Raw genomic sequence first — 22,322 nt, 5'->3', positions numbered from 1 at the left:
TAATGAGTATCCTTTAAGTAATCTTTGTTGACAAATGGTATGTCATGGGGGTGGGCACAGAATACCCATGCAGGGAGATGGTCAGATGGTTTTAATTCAACCGTAGCCACTGTATTACACCATTGTAATACAACTACATTTATTCCGCTGTAGGCCCGAGGGGATGTGGTATATGGCCAATATACCATGGCTAAGGGCTGTTCTTATGCACGAAGAAACGCGTTCTTTCTGGATTCCATTAGAATGACGATCACAGAGAAAAGGACGGGGCAACAAGTCTTACAATTCCAACTATTGAATCCTGCAAGATTCTGTTCTTAATAACTTCTTATGGCTGCAGGGGCAGTATTGAGTAGCTTGGATGAAAGGTGCCCATTTCAAACGGCCTGCTCCTTAGTCATAGTTCCTAATATTTGCATATTATTATTAGTATTGGATAGAAAACACTCCAAAGTTTCTAAAACTGTTTGAATTATGTCTGTGAGATTAACAGAACTCATATTGGCAGGCAAAATCCTTTCTGACAGGAAGTCAGAAATCTGAGGCTGTCTGTATTCACCAGAGTCCCTAAAGAAATCCAATTGACTTAAGACTGAGGTTGCACTGCACTAGGGGTTCCACTAGATGTCAGCAATCAATAGAAATTCCAATGAGACTTCTATGATGTTGTGGGAGAGAATGAGAGCAGAATCAGTCAGGTGTCCATCAAGCAGCCATGCGCTAATCATGCCACTTCCTCATGCAAGTCACTGACGTTCCATTGCTCACGCAGACAAGAAGGAATACTCTGGTTGGAACTTTATTGAAGCTATATGTTAAAAACATCCTAATGATTGATTCAGTACTTAGTTTGAAATGTTTCTTCGACCGGTAATATCACATTTTGAAGTTTTTGTCCGATATAACGCTGACCAGAATTAGCGTTTGGATATGTAAACCAGAGGCGCTAACAAAATAATGTATTTGGACATAAATAACGGATTTTTTCGAACAAAACAAACATTTATTGTGGACCTGGGATTCCTGCTGTGCTTTCTGATCTAAATCAACAAAGGTAATGAAATATTTATCATGTATTTTATTGTTTATAGTGACGCTATCTTTGCAGCTGTGGTATGCTAGTTTGAGCGCCGTCTCAGATTATAGCGTGCAATTATTTTTCCGTAAAGTTTTTTTGAAATCTGACATAGCGGTTGCATTAAGGAGAGGTATATCTATAATTCAATGTGTATAACTTGTATTATGATCTATATTTATGATGAGTATTCATGTTGAAACGATGGGCTATGCAAAGTCACTTGATGTTTTTGCATTTACTGAATCTTGTAGCCTCAATGTAAACTCTGATTTTTTTATATAAATATGAATTTAATCAAACAAAACACGCATGTATTGTGTAACATGAAGTACTATGAGTGTCATCTGATGAACATAATCGAAGGTTAGTGATTCATTTGATCTCTATTCTGGTTTTTGTGAAGCTATATTTTGCTGGGAAAAATGGCTGTGATTATTTTTGGTTTTGTGGTGACCTAACAATCGTTTGTAGTGCTTTCGCTGAAAAGCCTATTTGAAATCGGACACTTTGGTGGGATTAACAACAAGATTACCTTTAAAATGATATAAAACACATGTATGTTTGAGGAATTTAATTATGAGATTTCTGGTTTTTGAATTTGGCGCCCTGCTCTTTCACTGGCTGTTTTTAAGTATACAACTACCTTTTTTGACACAGCATCAAAGCTGACTTTTTTTTGTTTTGCCTGTGCTTCAGACATCTATATCGGTCAGCTAATACAGGACAAGTAAAGGCCCAGTGCACTACTTTTGTGAAAATATATATATTTTTTAATTCTGATTATTCAGGGGGTGCTGCAGCACACTCAGCACCCCTACTTCCCATGGCTATCCTACTAACTATACTAATCTCCTTCTATAACTGAACCCTGTATAAGCAATGAGGCTCTGACATAATACATAGCTTTCAGTAGGCTCCTCTTGATTTTGACATAATCTGACGTCATGCCTAAGGTGTACAGCAAAAAGTTACACAGGCCGGAACCGGCATTGCGCTGTATTCGTGGTTTGCACCTCTTTGGGCTGAAATATCGTGGCATTACTGAACACTCGGCCAATGGTGGCAAGTTAGGGAGAGTGTTTTGTTTTTTTAAAGAAGAAGAACATTAAGAAATAAGGGAATGAAAAAGGGCCTGCGAATGGTTATACCTCCTGCCTGCCTGGCCATGCAATGTGTTTTTACTAGTTGTCAATAGGTGTATGTATGGTTTATGGCATGGATTCAAATAGTAATCATATTTGGCTTATTAGACAGTTCATCGGAGGGGAAAAAAACACACAAACCATTTGCGAGCACAGACTGGAATATGTTCCGTGATTCATCCAATGGCATTGAGAAGTACACCACCTCAGTCATCGGCTTCATCAATAAGCGCATCGACGACGTCGTCCCCACAGTGACTGTATATACATATCCCAACCAGAAGCCATGGATTACAGGCAACATCCGCATCGAGCTAAAGGCTAAAGCTGCCGCTTTCAAGGAGCGGGAGACTAATCCGGACGCTTATAAGAAATCCCGCTATGCCCTCAGACGAACCATCAAACTAGCAAAGCGTCAATACAGGATTAACTTCTTGACGCTAGGGGTCAGATTTTTTTTTTTTTTTTTAAATAACGTTCCCAAGGTAAACTGACTATTTCTCAGGTCCAGATCGTAGAATATGCATATAATTTACATATTAGGATAGAAAACACTCCAAAGTTTCCAAAACTGTCAAAATATTGTCTGTGAGTATAACAAAACTGATTCTGAAGGCGAAAACCTGAGAAAATCTAACCCGGAAGTGATATATATATTTTTAATCTGTGTTTCCTGGCCAGTCTATCTTCCATTTTTAAAGGGGTATCAACCAGATTCCTTTTCCAATGGCTTCCTCAGGCTGTGACCAGGCTTTAGACATAGTTTCAGGCTTTTATTTTGAAAAATGAACGAGATTTTTCAAAAGTAGTCAGGTGTCCTCTGAATAGTTCCTGCGCGCGAGAGGGGAGCTCTCCATTTTCCTTTTCTCTCTTATTGAATAGGTTACGGTCCGGTTTAAATATTATCGATTATGTTTGTTAAGATTGAATCCTACTACACCGGCTCTGATGCACGTCGGAGGTGGCAGGGTTTGAAAACTGCTTAGTGACACGAGCCTACCAGACGAGCTAAATGCCTTTTATGCTCGCTTCGAGGCAAGCAACACTGAAGCATGAACGAGAGCACAAGCTGTTCTGGATGACTGTGTGATAACGCTCTCGGTCGCCGATGTGAACAAAACCTTTAAACAGGTCAACATTCACAAAGCCGCTGGGCCAGACGGATTACCAGGACGTGTATTCAAAGCATGCGCGGTGTCTTCACAGACTCTTTCAACCTCTCCCTGACCGAGTCTGTAAAACGTACATGTTTCAAGCAGACCAACATAGTCCCTGTGCCCAAGGAAGTGAAGGTAACCTGCCTAAATGATTACCGCCCCGTGGCACTCATGTCGGTAGCCATGAAGTGTTTTGAAAGGCTGGTCATGGCTCACATCAACAGCATCCTCCCGGACACCCTAGACCCACTCCAATTTGCATACCGCCCCAACAGATCCACAGATCTGACGCAATCTCAATCGCACTCCACACTGCCCTTTCTCACCTGGACAAAAGGAACACCTATGTGAGAATGCTGTTAATTGACTACAGCTCAGCGTTCAACACCAGTGCCCAGGAAGCTCATCACCAAGCTAAGGACTCTGGGACTAAACACCTCCCTTTGCAACTGGATTCTGGACTTCCTGACGGGCCGCCCCCAGGTGGTAAGAGTAGGCAACAACACGTCTGCCACGCTGATCCTTAACACTGAGGCCCCTCAGGGGTGTGTACTTAGTACCCTCCAGTATTCCCTGTTCACCCACCCACGTGGCCAAACACAACTCCTAGGCCAAACACGACTCCAACACCATCGTTAAGTTTGCTGACGACACAACATTACCATTGACGGGGCTGTAGTGGAGCGGGTCGAGCGTTTCAAGTTCCTTGGTGTCCACATCACCAACGAACTATCATGGTCCAAACATACCAAGACAGCCATGAAGAGGGCACAAAACCTTTCCCCCTCAGGAGACTGAAAAGATTTGTCATGGGTCCCCAAATCCTGAAAAGGTTCTACAGTTGCACCATCGAGGGCATACTGAGTTGCATCACCGATCACCGACAATTGCATCACTGATCACCGACAATGATGAGAAGGCCTATAGGGAGGAGGTCAGAGAACTGGCAGTGTGGTGCCAGGACAACAACCTCTCCCTCAATGTGAGCTGATCATGGACTACAGGAAAAGGAGGGCCGAACAGGCCCCCATTACCATTGACGGGGCTGTAGTGGAGCGGGTCGAGCGTTTCAAGTTCCTTGGTGTCCACATCACCAACGAACTATCATGGTCCAAACATACCAAGACAGCCATGAAGAGGGCACAAAACCTTTCCCCCTCAGGAGACTGAAAAGATTTGTCATGGGTCCCCAAATCCTGAAAAGGTTCTACAGTTGCACCATCGAGGGCATACTGAGTTGCATCACCGCCTGGTATGGCAACTGCTCGGCGTCTGACCGTAAGGCGCTACAGAGGGTAGTGCGAACGGCCCAGTACATCACTGGGGCCAAGCTCCCTGCCATCCAGGACCTATACAATAGGCGGTGTCAGATGAAAGCCCATAAAATTGTCAGAGACTCCAATCACCCAAGTTGTAGACTGTTTTCTCTGCTACCGCACGGCAAGCGGTACCGGAACGCAAAGTCTAGGACCAAAAGGCTCAGACAGAGTAGGATTAGCTCAGTTTCAAAGGTGTTTATTAAAATAATAGTTCAAAAGAAAAGGTCTCCCCTATAAGAACCTCTCCGGGATACCGTCTTGCTGTATCCTGTGGGGATCAAAAACTGAACTCACTCCTGTTACCTCTGCAACTGTCCCCAACTATACGGGAGTCCTTTCTTCCCCCACTCTCTCCCTGTGTGCTGCCCTTCTGGCAGCTTTATGGGATTTGCACAGCAGGTGCGCAATCAGCCCTTGATTACTCACCAACTCCCAATCAGCCCCAATTAGTCCTGGCCGGAGAGCCCGTCGAGACCTGGCACGTCCAGTAGATGGTGCCATCGCCTCATGATGTATACTCCGTCTGTCACCAGGCCTCGACGAGTCTCCCCCTGGTGGCTGGCCTGCTGTACGCCACATTGGTAAATATTTTCTTAACTTCTCTGCGCTACGGATCCCTTTAGCGGGATCATTTTCCTAAACAACCGCTGAATTGCAGGGCGCAAAATATTACTAAAAATATTTATAATCATGCAATCACAAGTGAAATATACCAAAACACAGCTTAGCTTGTTGTTAATCCACCTATCGTGTCAGATTTTGAAAATATGCTTTGCAGCGAAAGCAATCCAAGCTTTTGTGAGTGTATCCATCAATGCTAGAACAGCTAGCCCCAAATTAGCATGGTCACGAAAGTCAGAAAAGCAATAAAATTAATCGTTTACCTTTGATAATCTTCGGATGTTTGCACTCACGAGACTCCCAGTTACACAATAAATGTTATTTTTGTTCGATAAATATTACTTTTATAACAAAAAAACGCCATTTGGGTTGCGCGTTATGTTCAGAAAACTACAGCCTCGTTTCGTTCGACGAAAATTCCAAAAAGTATCCGTGATGTTCGTAGAAACATGTCAAATGTTTTTTATAATCAATCCTCAGGTTGTTTTTAACATACATAATCAAATCAAATCAAATTGTATTAGTCACATACACATGGTTAGCAGATGTTAATGCGAGTGTAGCGAAATGCTTGTGCTTCTAGTTCCGACAATGCAGTAATAACCAACAAGTAATCTAACCTAACAATTCCACAACTACTACCTTACACACACACACAAGTGTAAAGGGATAAAGAATATGTACATAAAGATATATGAATGAGTGGTGGTACAGAACGGCATGGCAGATGCAGTAGATGGTATAGAGTACGGTATATACATATGAGATGAGTACTGTAGGGTATGTAAACATAAAGTGGCATAGTTTAAAGTGGCTAGTGGTACATGTATTACATAAAGATGGCAAGATGCAGTAGATGATATAGAGTACAGTATATACATATGAGATGGGTAATGTAGGGTATGTAAACATTATATTAAGTGGCATTGTTTAAAGTGGCTAGTGGTACATTTTTACATAATTTCCATCAATTCCCATTTTTAAAGTGGCTGGAGTTGAGTCAGTATGTTGGCAGCGGCCGCTAAATGTTAGTGGTGGCTGTTTAACAGTCTGATGGCCTTGAGATAGAAGCTGTTTTTCAGTCTCTCGGTCCCTGCTTTGATGCACCTGTACTGACCTCGCCTTCTGGATGATAGCGGGGTGAACAGGCAGTGGCTTGGGTGGTTGTTGTCCTTGATGATCTTTATGGCCTTCCTGTGACATCGGGTGGTGTAGGTGTCCTGGAGGGCAGGTAGTTTGCCCCTGGTGATGCGTTCTGCAGACCTCACTACCCTCTGGAGAGCCTTACGGTTGTGGGCGGAGCAGTTGCCGTACCAGGCGGTGATACAGCCCGACAGGATGCTCTCGATTGTGCATCTGTAGAAGTTTGTGAGTGCTTTATGTGACAAGCCGAATTTCTTCAGCCTCCTGAGGTTGAAGATAATATTTCAACCGGACCGTAACCTATTCAATAAAAGAGAGAAAGAAAATGGAGAGCTAACTCTCGCTCGCAGGAACTAATCAAAGGACACCTGACTACTTTTGAAAAATCTCGCTCATTTTTCAAAATAAAAGCCTGAAACTGTCTAAAGCCTGGTCACAGCCTGAGGAAGCCATTGGAAAAGGAATCTGGTTGATACCCCTTTAAATGGAAGAAAGACGGGAAATAAAACACAGATTAAAAAATAATAATAATAACTTCCGGGTTAGATTTTCTCAGGTTTTTGCCTGCAAAATCTGTTTTGTTATACTCACAGACAACATTTGGACAGTTTTGGAAACTTTGGAGTGTTTTATATCCTAATCTGTAAATTATATGCATATTCTACGATCTGGACCTGACAAATAGTCCGTTTACCTTGGGAACGTTATTTAAAAATAAAAATCTGACCCCTAGCGTCAAGAGGTTTTAAACCTATCAATATCAGCTTTTAGTCTGCGTTGATGGCATTGCACTCATTGAATAATGTCTGCATTGTTAACAAATCCTTCTCCCTACTATTACAGCTGTGGCCCCATAGTATTGGATGCCCTCATCAATATCAAGAATGAGATGGACCCCACACTCAGACGTTCCTGCAGAGAGGTTAAGGCATGAAGAGCAATTTGCAGAGTGGCGATAAAAGTAGGTGTCATAATTTGTGTATTGGCCTATCAATATATTGTATCCTAATCTAGAATGATAGAGAATCATGAAAGACAAAGTGAGTCTTAGTGTGGAGTTGTCCTTTTCAGTGGTGTGACATTTATCTTGCTTCAGGTATCTGTGGTTCATATGCCATGAACATCAACGGAGGCAACATACTGGCCTCCTTAAACAAAATAGACATCAAAACCAGCAAACGCTACACTCTCCCGCACATATATGATGTCAAAGATCTTGTGCCGGTAAGTATTATGGTTACATTTAGAAGGCACTTTATACTGATTTGTTATAGTTGCATTGAAAGATGACAAACCTGAAAGACACAAACTGAATAAAATAATTCAATGTCACCATGTGGTAGCCTATATTTTGTAGACTAAGTGTAAATGTATTGTGTATGCCTGTACAGGCCATGAATAACTTCTATGCCCAGTACAAGTCCATCGAGCCCTTCCTGAACAAGACGAGTCTCGGGAGGGTAAAGAGCAGTATCACCAGACTGTGGAAGAGAGGCAAAAACGGGTACATATTTCAGCCCCTAACCAGTGGTAGGTGATTTCAGTAACTATACTATCAATGCATCATATGAAATGTCCATGTCTAAAACATAAGTACATATTAGAGGTCGACCGATTTAATCGTCATGGCTGATCAACAGCCTTGGTTTCTCAAATGACTGCCTCGCCTGGTTCACCAACTACTTCTCAGAGTTCAGTGTGTCAAATCGGAGGGCCTGTTGTCCGGACCTCTGGCAGTCCCTATGGGGGTGCCACAGGGTTCAATTCTCGGGCCAACACTTTTTTCTGTATATATCAATGATGTCGTTCTTGCTGCTGGTGATTCTCTGATCCACCTCTACGCAGACGACACCATTCTGTATACATCTGGCCCTCCTTTGGACACTGTGTTAACTAACCTCCAGACGAGCTTCAATGCCATACAACTCTCCTTCTGTGGCCTCCAACTGCTCTTAAATGTAAAACTAAATGCATGCTATTCAACCGATCGCTGCCCACACCTGCCCGCCCGTCCAGCATCACTACTCTGGACGGTTCTGACTTAGAATATGTGGACAACTACAAATACCTAGGTGTCTGTTTAGACTGTAAACTCTTCTTCCAGACTTACATTAAGGATCTCCAATCCAAAATTAAATCTAGACTCAGCTTCCTATTTCGCAACAAAGCATCCTTCACTCATGCTGCCAAACATACCCTCCTAAAACTGACTATCCTACCGATCCTTGACTTCGGCGTTGTCATTTACAAAATAGCCTCCAACACTCTACTCAGACTACATCCAGTTTGCAATCACAGTGCCATCCGTTTTGTCACGAAAGCCCCATATACTACCCACCGCTGCGACCTGTATGCTCTCGTTGGCTGGCCCTCACTACATATCCGTCGCCAAACCCACTGGCTCCAGGTCATCTATAAGTCTTTGCTATGTAAAGCCCCGCCTTCTCACCCTACTGGTCACCATAGCAGCACCCACCCGTAGCACACGCTCCAGCAGGTATATTTCACTGGTCACCCCCAAAGCCAATTCCTCGTTTGGCCGCCTTTCCTTCCAGTTCTCTGCTGCCAATGACCGGAACGAATTGCAAAAATCACTGAAGCTGGAGACTCATATCTCCCTCTAACTTTAAGCGTCAGCTGTCAGAGCAACTCACAGATCACTGCACCTGTACATAGCCCATCCAACTACCTCATCCCCATACTGTTATTTATTTTGTACAACAGTATCTCTACTTGCACACTCATCTTCTGCACATCTGTCACTCATGTTTAATTGCTATAGTATTTATTTTGCCACTATGGCTTATTTATTGCCTTACCTCCCTTATCCTACCTCATTTGCACATACTGTATATAGACTTTTTCCTATTGTATTATTGACTGTATGTTTGTTTGTTCCATGTGTAACTCTGTATTTATGTCGCACTGCTTTGCTTTATCTTGACCAGGTCGCAGTTGTAAATGAGAACTTGTTCTCAACTAGCTTACCTGGTTAAATAAAAAGTTTTCCTAACAAATCGGTAATCGGCTTTTATGGACGATTGCATTCCATGAGGAAACTGCGTGGCAGGCTGACCACCTGTTACGCCAGTGCAGCAAGGGGCCAAGGTAAGTTCCTAGCTAGCATTCTAACTCATAGCTAACAATCGTTACACAAATGTACCTAACATAAACATCAATGCCTTTCTTAAAATCAATACACAGAAGTATATATTTTTTCACCTGCATATTTAGTTAAGAAATTCATGTTAGCAGGCAATATTAACTAGGAAAATTGTGTCACTTCTCTTGCGTTCATTGCATGCAGTTGTCACGCTTCTTGTGGGCTGAAGGAAGAGTGGACCAAGGTGCAGCGTTTAAAGTGTTCATGATTTAATCCAATCGAACAAAAACAACAAACAGGAGAACAAAAGCGAACAGTTCTGCCAGGCAAACAAAACAGCTAAACAGAAAATAACTACCCACAAAAACCATGTGGGAAAAAAGCTACCTAAGTATGGTTCTCAATCAGAGACAATGATAGACAGCTGCCTCTGATTGAGAACCACACCCGGCCAAACACACAGAAATACAAATCATAGAAAAAGGAACATAAAATGCCCACCCAAATCACACCCTGAACAAACCAAAATAGAGACATAAAAAGCTCTTTACGGTCAGGGCGTGACAGCAGTCAGGGTACATGCAACAGTTTGGGCCGCCTTGCTCGTTGCGAACTAAGTTGCCAGAATTTTACATAACATTGAAGGTTGTGTAATATTTAGACTTAGTTCGATAGAATACAGAACGGTTCCGTATTTCACTGAAAGATTAAACATTTTGTTTTCGATGATAGTTTCCGCATTTTACCATATTAATGACAAGGCTCGTATTTCTGTGTTTATTATAATTAAGTCTATGATTTGATAGAGCAGTCTGACTGGGCGGTGGTAGGCAGCAGCAGGCTCGTAAGCATTCATTCAAACTTTACTCCGTTTGCCAGCAGCTCTTAGCAATGCTTGAGGCACAGCGCTGTTTATGACTTCAAACCTATCGACTCCTGAGATTAGGCTGACATTAGAACATCCAATAGTCAAGGGTATATGAAATACAAATGGTATTTTTTATACCTTTATTTAACTAGGCAAGTCAGTTAAGAACAAATTCTTATTTTCAATGACAGCCAAATACCATTTGTATTTCATATACCTTTGACTATTGGATGTTCTAATGCCAGCCTAATCTCAGGAGTTGATAGGTTTGAAGTCATAAACAGCGTTACCTGTTAACTGCCTGTTCAGGGGCAGAACGACATATTTGTACCTTTCAGCTCGGGGATTTGAACTTGCAACCTTTCGGTTACTAGTCCAACGCTCTAACCACTAGGCTACCCAGCCGTATAGAGAAATGGTTGACGCGTTATAATTCCTACAACCTAAAACTTCTTAACTGGGAATATTGAACCACCAGCTTTCATATGTTCTGAGCAAGGAACTTAAACGTTCGTTTTTTTACATGGTACATACTGCACTTTTACTTTCTTCAACACTTTTTGCATTATTTAAACCAAATTGAGCATGTTTCATTATTTGAGACTAAATAAATGTAAGTTAAAATAAGTGTTCATTCAGTATTGTTGTAATTGTCATTATTACATATATAAAAAAATTGTCCGACGTATCGGCTTTTTTTGGTCCTCCAATAATTGGTATCGGCGTTGAAAAAATTATAATCGGTTGACCTCTAGTACATATACACATTTGATTAAGATATCAGAAAGGGCCCAAGCACTATTTTGTTGGGATCAAGTGGCCTAGTCAGAACCAATTACTTTGTTACATTAAGACCTTGCATCACCCTTGTGAAGGATATATATTTTTTTATACATGTGAACCACACTTTGCCATAGCTTTCTGGAGTTTCAACTTACAATATAAAGTTTGTTCAAATATACAAAGTGGTAAGAGCACAAGGACTCTGATCTCTAATGATCCTCCTCTCCCAGGATGGTCTGAGTACATTCTCTGTGCCTGCTGTAGCACCAGCTGCCCTAGCTACTGGTGGAATGGATATAAGTATCTGGGGCCTGCTTTCTTCATGCAGGTGTGTATTGGGTTGTAAGTGAATATGCAATTCTTATTTTTGCTTTTTTGACAAGGAGAAGCAATGTCTTAAAACAAAGTAAAGCTGATGTGTGGATGCTTTTTCAACAGGCATATAATTGGACAATTGACTCAGGTAATGAGTTTGTCTGGAAACCTCATCCCAGAGACAAGCATTTTATGATCTTGGTGTATGAAGTAACTCTAATGAATGTGTTTCCCCCCTCAACAGGCCTATTGTTGGATGATTGAGTCAAGCAATGAGGACAGACTGTCGAAGGACCCCTTCTCTCTCTACCGCTGTTGCAAAAAATGTCCTAACTTAGTTTTCAAAACCTCCCATAATGACTCTCCCCATGTTAAGTCCATTTAACTCCTGAGAGTCCATTTCTTGCTCAAAGCCATGAGCGAGCTTGTGGCTGTGATGTTTATCCTCATTCCAAGGCTGTTCTGAAGACTGTCTGTCATGTCTATTTTTTATTGTTAACTATAACTTGGGTGTCCTCTCTAGCCTTGTCTACAAGGCTTACTGGCATCAAATGCGCCTTGGTTCGGGCATGTACAAAACATTTTTTTGAAGGGCTCTTTGTTGTTTGTTCACGTCTAAGGCATAGGATGTTAATTTACTGTACATCCCACCTACTCTTTGGCTAGTTTAATCCATCCAGTCGTGAACCCAAGCTCCCTACCTTTTTGCATGTTGTCCAGCCCAATTTTTAATTCTGCATGAAAAGCCATGGGTTATATGTTTGCTTGTCCTTGAACTGCAAATCCACCACTTTGTCGGTAAATGCACTGCTCCCAGTCTCCCTCCCACTGAGTCTGACTCGCTAGTGGAGGTGCCTGTGGTGATGCTGAACTGGTGGGATTAGCAGCTCTGCTACGACGGCATCGCCATCAGGAACAGTTTGCCCCTTACTCCTCTCCTCCGGCACTGACAGTTATCTGGCTCATTCTGGGTTCGATTCAGTCTTTCTCTGGATTTGTGGACTTGAAAAATGTAATCAAACTCGACTGCCTCTTCTTATCCTTTTTTATTTGTCTTTCCCATGATTCAAATTCATTAGGGAGACGACTAGCCTAGGCTACGTAACGTGATTAGGTAGGGACCTCTTCACCAGCTGACCACCACTACCAAGACCTGTGTCAAGATCAGTTACCTACCCCACCGGCCCTCCCCATAACCTCTATATACAAATAAGAAAGCAGGTCTGGAATCAGTGTGGCAGGATAGGATGATTACACAGAAGGATCACCGTGCTTTTACATGATTGTCTTTCTAGTGGTTGGGAGAAATAACGAGGAGGCAACTTGATTTAACGCTGATCTCTTTTATTAGAATGTCTACAGTGCGAACAGTGAAACAATTAATAAATCATGCCGCGAGAGGTACCGGATGCGGGCAAATAGGTGCCGGAACAAACAAAGTCAAATCTGAGATGTGCCGGATCTGGTTCAAATTAAGCACTGGATGTCGTACCATGATCTGGATTAAGACCTGGCCCAAGGTACACTCAATATCTGAATACACTGCATCTGTAATAAGACAGTAATTAGGCTAGTGTAGAGTTCAGCACAGTGGATTTTATACAACTCCTGCAGCTCAGAAGTAGTCATCACCAATCCCTCTCTTATGTTTCTTATTTGCTACGCGTTGGGCTACTTTTATTTACCTCTTATTTTATTTTAATTTCACAGGGACTCAACCCAGGATAGGCAATCACTGAGATCAAGAAAATTATGGCACCATACAAACAAAAGGTCATTAACCCATGAACATTGTGGAAAACCACCTGCCTTGAATTCAACTAGTAATAACTCAAACTTCAATCATTTAGAGTTTATTTGAATATATTTTATTTTTTACAAGGACAGTGCACATTAAACAACGTTTCAGTAAAAGTGTCGGTTTTAGCCAGCTGGCTAATTTATAACCGCAGTCCATGGGCAGGTTATTAAAAACAATTACAATATAGACAATCATTGAGCAGTGAGCACACGCAGAGCAACATAGGGCAAGACATAGCATACAGACAGAGCAACATAGGACAAGCAAGACGTAGCATACAGACATAGAACAAAAAGCAGCAAGACAAAATTCATAAAAGCAACAAAGTGTTTCCACACCTCACAAGCTACCGACAACATGGAAAGCGGCAATACACAGCTAGGGATTATGTTCACAAATCTGATTGACCTTTAGCCATGTCTTCATGCATTTTGTGAAAGTGTATTCCAGACATGGGAAGCTCTCACAGAGAAAGCGGATTTACTAAAGGTGCTTTTCCTTAAGGGAACTATACAGTCACCTCTCATGGCAGACCTTGTGGATCTGCTGCCATATGTTTGGGTTTTCTGTTTAACAAATATAGTGAGTGGAGGGGGAGCCAGGCCATTTAGGATCTTGAATACAAGACATGCGTCGGTGTATTGCACAAGATTTTCCCAACTCAGGAGCTCATGCTTTCTGAGGATGTAACATTGATGATGGCTATTGGGATTCCTATCAAGCACTTTGAGAGCCTGTTTGTAGACAGACTGAATAGGTTTTAATGTTGTACAGCAAGCTTGGGCCCAACTAGTCAAGCAGTATGTTAAGTGGGGGAGTATCATAGATTTGAAGTACAGTTTTGCTACCTCTGTAGTCAAACAATTTCGTATAAATCGGAAATTAGCTAGGTTGAATTTGGTTATTTGAATTACCTTTTCACATGCTTTTAAAAAGAGAGGTTGGAATCAAGTATGATGCCAAGGTACTTAAAATCAGATACCACCTGGAGCTTCTCCCCTGACACATAGACATCTGGCTCAGTAGCATCTGTTGCCCTCTTTGTGAAGAACATGCAAACAGTTCTTTTCACATTGAGATGCAAACACGAGTCACTGAGCCACTTTGTAACCTGGACCATTACAGTAGTGCGTTCTTTTGCAGCTTGTTTGCTCTTTGCATGCACATATATCACTGTATCATCTGCATACATTTGAACTTCAGACCCAGTACAGACAGAAGGCAGATCATTAATGTACAGGCTGAACAGGAGGGGCCCCAGAATTAACCCTTGGGGCACGCCCACATCATAGCTAAGAGTGGGCGACAGCTCATTGCTCACTCTGACACACTTGAGTTCTGCCTTCAAGGTATGATTTCATCCATCTCAAGGCATCGGGGGGAAAAGTTGAACTTGGACAATTTTGTGATGAGAATCTCATGGTTAACATTATCAAAAACCTTCCTTAGGTCCAGAAACACAGCCCCAACAACGCCTCCTTTGTCCATCTTGGACTTCACATTTTCCATAAGAAAGCAGTTGGCCGTTTCTGTGGAGTGTTTCGCTCTGAAGCCAAACTGCATGGAGTGTAATGTGAAGGGGCTGTTGTTGAGGTGGGCAATCAGTTGTTCTGCTACACACTTTTCAACAACCTTTGACACCACAGGTAGTATACTAATGGGCCTGTAGTTACTCACGTCAGCAGGGTCGCCCGATTCAAAGATGGCCGTTATTATGGCTGACTTCCATACCCTTGGAAACACCCCCAGACCAATAGATGTGTTGGTGACCTTAGTAATGGGGCCAATGAGTGATGCTTTGTAGTTGTTACGAAAGGTAGAGTCCAGCCCAAACACATCTTTGGATTAAGAGTTCTTTAGTGAGCTAATCACCTTGTTCACCTTTGACTCAGAAACCTCCCTTATGATGAAGACAGGTTGAGCGTCATTCACTAGCACTGAGCCCAAGAAACCAGTGGAGGGGTTCTGTGTCATTACCCTGACAGAGTCAATAAAGTAGGAATTGAAGGCTATTGCTATTTTGACTGCATCCTGTGTTAGATTGTTATTCGCCATGATTTCTAGTCTTTTTGCAGTGTTACTATGGTCTTTCCCTGTTAACTTTTTTAGATTCTCCCAGATAAATTTAGAATTTCCTTTTGCTTCACCAATTATGTTAATAAAAAAGTCTGCCTTGGCCTGTCTGATTTCTTTCATCACCTTATTTCTCAACATGGTAAACCTACGTCTGTCATGCTCTAATTTGGATCTTAGGGCTATTTTTAGAGCATAATCTCGTTCTTTCATCAATTTCCAGATTTCTCCATTTAGCCAAGGAAGAGTGCTCTTGGCCAGGTTAGGATTTGATTTTCTTTAGGAAACCATTTATTGTAGTCTGGATTGTGGATAGAAAAACCTGACTATCAGCTTCCACGTCTGTATAGGACAAGAGATCATTCCAGTTAATTCCCTTAATTGCGTTTTCAAAATAGTTTAATTCACTCTTATGTATTCTTAGTTGATTCGGCTTTCTAACAGAGGTTAAACCTGCTCTTAGACAGCTTTCTGGCTATAAGTGTCAGATTATGATCAGATAGCCCAGTAACCATATTGAATGATTTAGTCACTCTGGTTTATTACTGAACACCAAATCAATCTGTGTTTTAGAGCAACAAGTCACCCTGGTTGGCCCTTTAACTAGCTGTGTAAGGTCAAAGGTATTAGTGATCCGTTTGATGGTTTTCCTACAAGACTTGTCTTCATAATTAATATTAAAATCTCCCATTAAGATGACCTCTTTCCCCAAATCACATTCCCTAAGCATGTTATTAAACTGATCAAAAAACACACTTTTGGTGGAAGGTGGCCTATACATTCCAATAAGGGTAAAAGACATTTGGGGAGAGAGTGTAATGTTCAGGCCAATACATTCTAGTTCATTATCACATGACCACTCAATTTGTTTACATCGGATATGTTCTTTAATGTAAATCATCACACACCCCCTCTCTTCCTTCAATCCTGTCTCTCCTGAAAACATTGTAGCCAGGCACAATCAAAGTAGCATATGGAGAGTTTTTATGGAGCCATGTCTCTGAGAGGCAGAGGAAGTCAAGGTTGGAGTCTGTGAGTAGATGTTGAATTTGATAACTTTTTGGAATGACACTACGAATGTTCAAGTGCCCCCCTTGGGCTTAGCTCGTGGGTCCCAGATGACTCGAGACACATTGAAAAAAGTTTAATTTTCTGTGTTTTCTGACGGCTGGGTTTAGGCCGTTTTGTTTCGTTTTGATTAGGGGCAGTTCGGTAGCGCAATTAACAATCCCTCCCGCCTGCACTGGATGCGGGGAACTAATTAAAACAGCTTGCGTACCAGAAGCAGAGTCAGGGATCGCATTTAGCAACTTGAGTATGTTTGAAGAGTAAAAATCTATCCTGGAGCCGGGTGAGTCGAGAGAAACCATGGGACCATAGCACTCATCCACTTCCACAGCGGCGACGATCAGTGGACGAGGCCATCCACTGCTTTCCACTCCAGTGAGTATCGCTGGCTCGGTGATGTTAGGCCCAGGACTGAGTTGCACATCCCCGGAGAGCAGGAGGGTAGTGAACAGGTAGTTTAACAGTTTCCGATAAATGTTGGACTTGTGTTTGTTACGCCTAAGCGGTTCAGTGGAATAGGGAGCGAGGTAGACTTGGCCATTATTCAGAACATTATGGTATGCTGTGTACTGTCCGCTCCCGTGGAACGGTGAACCAATGTGTTTGGTGTTGGTATTCTCCGGCAGTAGTAGATTTATTGTGTCTGAGATTATCAGTAGAGCAGCTACATAACTGACAATCGTGGCAAAGTACTGGAGATAAAACACAATTGTGCTTTAACTCTTTGCATGAGTTACTTAGCTGGGGTCGGCGTACACCTGATGTTTTAGATAAAATAACAGCATTCGTATGAGAAGCGGCACCAGCCGCACCACCCTGTCTTCCGTCCGCCATTATCCAGGTAGCTAACTTGAGGGAGCAAAAGGCACGGGGCGAAAAAAGTAATGACTCAATGCTGAATTTTCCATCACACATCTTTTCAACAAAATAAAAGTAAATCATGTCCCTTTCATTAGACTTCACACATGAAAAAAAAAGACAGTCTAGAAGATTCCAGTGCTTTTATGTAAAAAAAATAACTCTACCTTTGCAGGCTTGCAACTCTCTTGTAGTCCAATATTTACTGTACGATATTTACTGACAGTGAGCTGTGAAAATATAACACTGTGCTGACATGCATGCAACATTCTGCATACAGTCAAATTCACTATTTGATTCAAGACTGATACCCTCTATAAGAAATGTGCTAAAGGCCATCTTTTAGAGTCTAAATGTAATTAATGGTAAAATTCTTGAATGGAAAATTCTATTAACATTAATGAATAACTTAAAATAAATAACTTAAATATACATTAACCTCTTCAATTAAAATAAATGAACAACTATAGAATGATATAATAAAATCTAGAACTAGAAAATAAGCAGCCGTAAAAATGGAAATGAAAAGGCCTGATGGTGGCGCTAGAGGAAAGGTCAAGTGGTCACCAAATCAATAGGTTTCTTCCACTTGGTCTTGATTGTGCACAATACATTTTTATGGCAATCCAGCCATTACTTTCAGATCTCTTATTTTCAGTCTTGTTCTTAGCCTGTGGGCATCGTGTGTAGTGATCCAATAGCCATGTTGTTTAACAGTTGTCACTGGCCCTTGCTCAGCCTTACTCACCAAGAGCCCAGGGCCGAGCCTTCTTGCTAGCAAAGTCACGATCAGGTCTTTGAAGTCCAGCTTTCTAGCTAACTGACTTTCAATGGACAGCATGGCAAGACTGCAAAGCCTGTCCTGGGACATAGTGGACCTCAACTATTAAAAAAAACAAAAAAACAGTTTTAGCTTACTGAAAGCTCTCTCGCCACCAGTCACAGGCAGTGTGCAAAATATACGTAAAGCAATGCACACCTCTCCAAAAATGCTTTGCAGCTGCATCTTACAAATTGCATGCAGGAGACCAAGAGGGGACACGTTAGGTGGGAAAGTGGCAGCATATATAGTGTTCAGGTGTCTTACTTCATTTTGAAACTCAGGTGTAAGATCTCTGGAATATTTCATGATCAGTGGTTGGTGTAACAGTATAACTTTAGTACGTCCCCTCGCCCCGACACGGGCGCGAACCAGGGACCCTCTGCACACATCGACAACTGACACCCACGAAGCGTCGTTACCCATCGCTCCACAAAAGCCGCGGCCCTTGCAGAGCAAGGGGCAACACTACATATTGGTTTCAGAGCAAGTGACGTAACTGATTGAAATGCTACTAGCGCGTACCCGCTAACTAGCTAGCCATTTCACATCCGTTACACTCACCCCCCTTTCAACCTCCTCCTTTTCCGCAGCAACCAGTGATCCGGGTCAACAGCATCAATGTAACAGTATAACTTTACGTCGTCCCCTCGCCCCGACACGGGCGCGAACCAGGGACCTTCTGCACACATCAACAACGGTCGCCCACGAAGCATCGTTACCCATCGCTCCACAAAAGCCACGGCCCTTGCAGAGCAAGGGGCAACACTACATATTGGTTTCAGAGCAAGTGACGTAACTGATTGAAATGCTACTAGCGCGTACCCGCTAACTAGCTAGCCATTTCACATCCGTTACATTGGCACACAGAAAGGACTTTATCCTCACTAATCAGCTCAACTTTCAGAACAGCAGAACATTTTTCTACCTAGTGTCGAAGTCACTTATGTTGTCCATAGCAGTAAAAAACACTGTGTTCCGAAACACCGTTGCTGCACTGTCCTGAGCTGTCTCCTGAGATGTCTCATCATGGAATCTCTTCCCTTTCCTTTGGCGGCTGTGTTCCTTGCTAAATTGAGGTGCAACATCCATTTGCGTAGCAATCAGTGTCGCCTCAAACAGGAGAGACTCTCATCCATCTCTAAGAGCCTGCATCTCTTCCTTTAAGGCTCTGTGTCAAATGAGATTTTTCCTGACTGGAGAATCACATTCCTGTCCTCAATTCATTGCAGTACCTGCAATTATGCCAACTGACATGTCATTCAACACAATGCTGCTCACCTTCTTCAGTTGGGAGTAGGGCTGGTTCAGGGGTATGGTGATGGGGGGACAGGGCTGCCAAGCCTGATACTGCATCTGTTGGGCCTGGCACCAGAAAGGGGCAGGGACAACCGATTTAGTATGAATAGCTTGCTAAAAGTTTGCTTGCATTGATTAAATGTCGGGTAAAAGAGGAGCGAAATTTAAACACAGAATTTTCTGTCAAGACATGAACTAACGTTAATGTTAGGGAAGAAAAGTAGCCCATTTCACTATGGACTAAGCTAAAAGGTTAATTTCCATCACTCATGGAGTACACCCACCTTCCTTTGTCAAAAATGGAGTGACATACTGTCGCCCTTTTCTCTCTCCTGTCTCCTTTTCGTTTTTGGAAGCCAGATTTTTCTATGGGAAGTTGAGACATGATGCTCCACCGGCACTCCTCACTCGCAATTCACTGCTAGCAAGTACCGTTCTGTGCCTGGTTTGGGGGCAGGACCGAACCATTAGGAGGGGGGTTGGGCAAAAGAGGCTCTCTGGATGTTTCCTTTTTGCCAAAAACAAGAAAATAAAAATAAACCGTTAGTTTTATTAGTACATTGTAAATAAAATATTATATTAATGATAGGTAAAAAAAAAAATATATATTCAATTATTAACCAAAGCCCCTGTTAGCCCCTGTCAGTCACAGGCCCGTAGAATCGTCCCAACGTTTCCCCCCATACAGTGTGTAAGAGTGAATGCGTGCTTGAAGCTAGGAGAGAAAAGAAGAAGAAATGGATTCACTGCTCCCTTTAGAGAAAAAATACAGAAAGAGGATGTGTGATGACGTGATAATGTGAGTTTATTACTCGGTGTGTATAGATGAGCATTACGCAAGGACAGATTGTACAGCTAACAGCCTTATAACCATATTATGGCATGATGTTGAGCTCTGGACCACCATTTGATGTTTGTCTATTCATTGGATATACTGTATATAAATAATACCGTGAGGAAAACCAGTTAAATGTTATTTAACATGTAAATATTATTTAAACGCTTCTTAATAAAGGAAGTAGAAGTCAAACAGGCTTGGGGATGTTTTAATACCATTGTATTAAAATACTGCCTTCCTGTTTCTCTAGTTCTGTTTCCTAGTTTTTCCCGGTTCTGACCATTCTGCCTGCCTGACCCCGAGCCTGCCTGCCTTCCTGTACCTGCCTGACTCGGACCTGATCACAAACCTCTGCCTGCCCTCAACCTGCCCTTTGCCTGTTTCGAATAAATAATCTTGAGAACTGTACATCCGCCTCCCGTGTCAGGATATGACTCAGATGCAGAGTCGTGATAAATGATCTACTCAGAATGCAAGTACAGTGCATTCAGCAAAGTATTCAGACCCCTTGACTTTTCCCACATTTTTGTTACTTTACAGCCTTATTAAATAGTTTCCCCCCCCCTCAATCTACACAAAATACCACGTAATGACAAAGAAAAAACTGGTTTTTAGACATTTTTGCAAATATATATATACAAATAAAATGTAATATCACATTTACATAGGCATTCAGACCCTTTACTCAGTACTTTGTTGAAGCACCTTTGGCAGCGATTAGAGCCTCGAGTCTTCTTGGCTATGACGCTACAAGCTTCGCACACCTGTATTTGGGGAGTTTGTCCCATTTGCAGATCCTCTCAAGCTCTGTCAGGTTGGATGGGGAATGTCGCTGCACAGCTATTTTCAGGTCTATCCAGAGATGGTCGATCGGGTTCAAGTCTGGGCTCTGGCTGGGCGACTCAAGGACGTTCAGAGACTTGTCCCGAAGCCACTCCTGCCTTGTCTTGGCTGTGTGCTTAGAGTTGTTGTCCTGTTGGAAGGTGAGTCTTCACCACAGTCTGAGGTCCTGAGTGCTCTGTAGCAGGTTTTCCTCAAGGATCTCTCTGTACTTTGCTCGGTTCATCTTTCCCTCAATCCTGACTAGTCTCCCAGTCCCTGCCGCTGAAAAACATCCCCACAGCATGATGCTGCCACCACCATTCTTCACCGTAGGGATGGTGCCAGGTTTCCTCCAAATGTGACACTTGGCATTCAGGCCAAAGAGTTCAATCTTGGTTTCATCAGACCAGAGAATCTTGTTTTTCATAGTCTGAGAGTCCTTTAGGTGCCTTTTGGCAAACTCCAAAGGGGGCTGTCATGTGCCTTTTACTGAGGAGTGGCTTTCGTCTGGCCACTTTACCATAAAGCCCTGATTGGTGGAGTGCTGCAGAGATGGTGGTCCTCTGGAAGGTTATCTCATCGCCACAGAGGAACTCTAGAGCTTTGTCAGAGTGACCATTGGGTTCTTGGTCACCTCCCTGACCATGGCCCTTCTCCCCGATTTCTCAGTTTGGCCCGGGCAGCTAGCTCAAGGAAGAGTCTTGGTGGTTCCAAACTTCTTCCATTTAAGAATGATGGAGGCCACTGTGTTCTTGGGGACCTTCAATGCTGCAGACATGTTTTGGTACCCTTCACCAGATCTGTGCCTCGACTCAATCCTGTCTTGGAGTTCTACGGACAATTCCTTTGACCTCATTGCTTGGTTTTTGCTCTGACATCTACTGTCAACTGTGGGACCTTATATAGACAGGTGTATGCCTTTCCAAATCATGTCCAATCAATTAAATTTACCACAGGTTGACTCCAATGAAGTTGTAGAAACATCTCATGGATAATCAATGGAAACAGGATGCACCTGAGATCAATTTTGAGTCTCATAGCAAAGGGTTTGAATACTTATGTAAATAAGGTATTTCTGTTTTTATTTTTATAAATGTGCAAACATTTCTAAAAACCTGTTTTCACTTTGTCATTATTGTATTGTGTGTAGATTGATTAGGGGGGAAAAGTAATTTAATCCATTTTAGAATAAGGCTGTAATGTAACAAAAATGG

The 22,322-nt window shown here is 42.4% G+C and overlaps 1 protein-coding gene and 1 long non-coding RNA gene across 3 annotated transcripts; one reads left to right on the top strand and one right to left on the bottom strand.

Annotated features, from left to right (window-relative positions):
- Positions 1-668: 668 nt before the first annotated feature.
- LOC139557369 (succinate dehydrogenase [ubiquinone] iron-sulfur subunit, mitochondrial-like) lies at positions 669-20,694 on the top strand. Of its 2 annotated transcripts, none has more exons than XR_011671374.1 (7): positions 669-1,054; positions 7,304-7,421; positions 7,557-7,684; positions 7,852-7,990; positions 11,445-11,542; positions 11,774-16,846; positions 20,537-20,694. XR_011671374.1 is itself a non-coding variant. In XM_071372103.1 (7 exons), exons 2-7 carry the CDS (start codon positions 7,391-7,393, stop codon positions 11,791-11,793), a joined length of 441 nt encoding a protein of 146 aa, XP_071228204.1. In that variant the 5' UTR covers positions 688-1,054; positions 7,304-7,390; the 3' UTR covers positions 11,794-15,506. The 2 variants fall into 2 exon arrangements, 1 of the variants encoding a protein (XP_071228204.1); XM_071372103.1 differs by lacking the exon at positions 20,537-20,694 and adding an exon at positions 11,653-11,677 and having other exon boundaries at positions 688-1,054; positions 11,774-15,506.
- On the bottom strand, positions 17,458-20,543 carry LOC139557374 (uncharacterized). The gene is made up of 3 exons (XR_011671375.1): positions 19,733-20,543; positions 19,431-19,514; positions 17,458-18,212 (listed from the first exon to the last, which is right to left on the bottom strand). It is a non-coding gene; the product is annotated as an uncharacterized lncRNA (long non-coding RNA).
- Positions 20,695-22,322: the final 1,628 nt, after the last annotated feature.

Source organism: Salvelinus alpinus, chromosome 28, assembly GCF_045679555.1.
Source record: "Salvelinus alpinus chromosome 28, SLU_Salpinus.1, whole genome shotgun sequence".
Lineage (NCBI taxonomy): Eukaryota > Metazoa > Chordata > Actinopteri > Salmoniformes > Salmonidae > Salvelinus > Salvelinus alpinus.
This window is presented reverse-complemented; position numbering and strand designations above follow the sequence as displayed.

What these genes read in the sequence shown, in the direction of transcription:
- LOC139557369 (XM_071372103.1), top strand. Translation starts at nt 7,391, where the DNA reads ATGAAGAGCAATTTGCAGAGTGGCGATAAAA. An exon ending in ATTTCAGCCCCTAACCAGTG is followed by an intron (nt 7,991 to 11,444) that starts GTAGGTGATTTC and finishes CTCCTCTCCCAG; the next exon opens with GATGGTCTGAGTACATTCTC. An exon ending in TAATTGGACAATTGACTCAG is followed by an intron (nt 11,678 to 11,773) that starts GTAATGAGTTTG and finishes CCCCCTCAACAG; the next exon opens with GCCTATTGTTGGATGATTGA.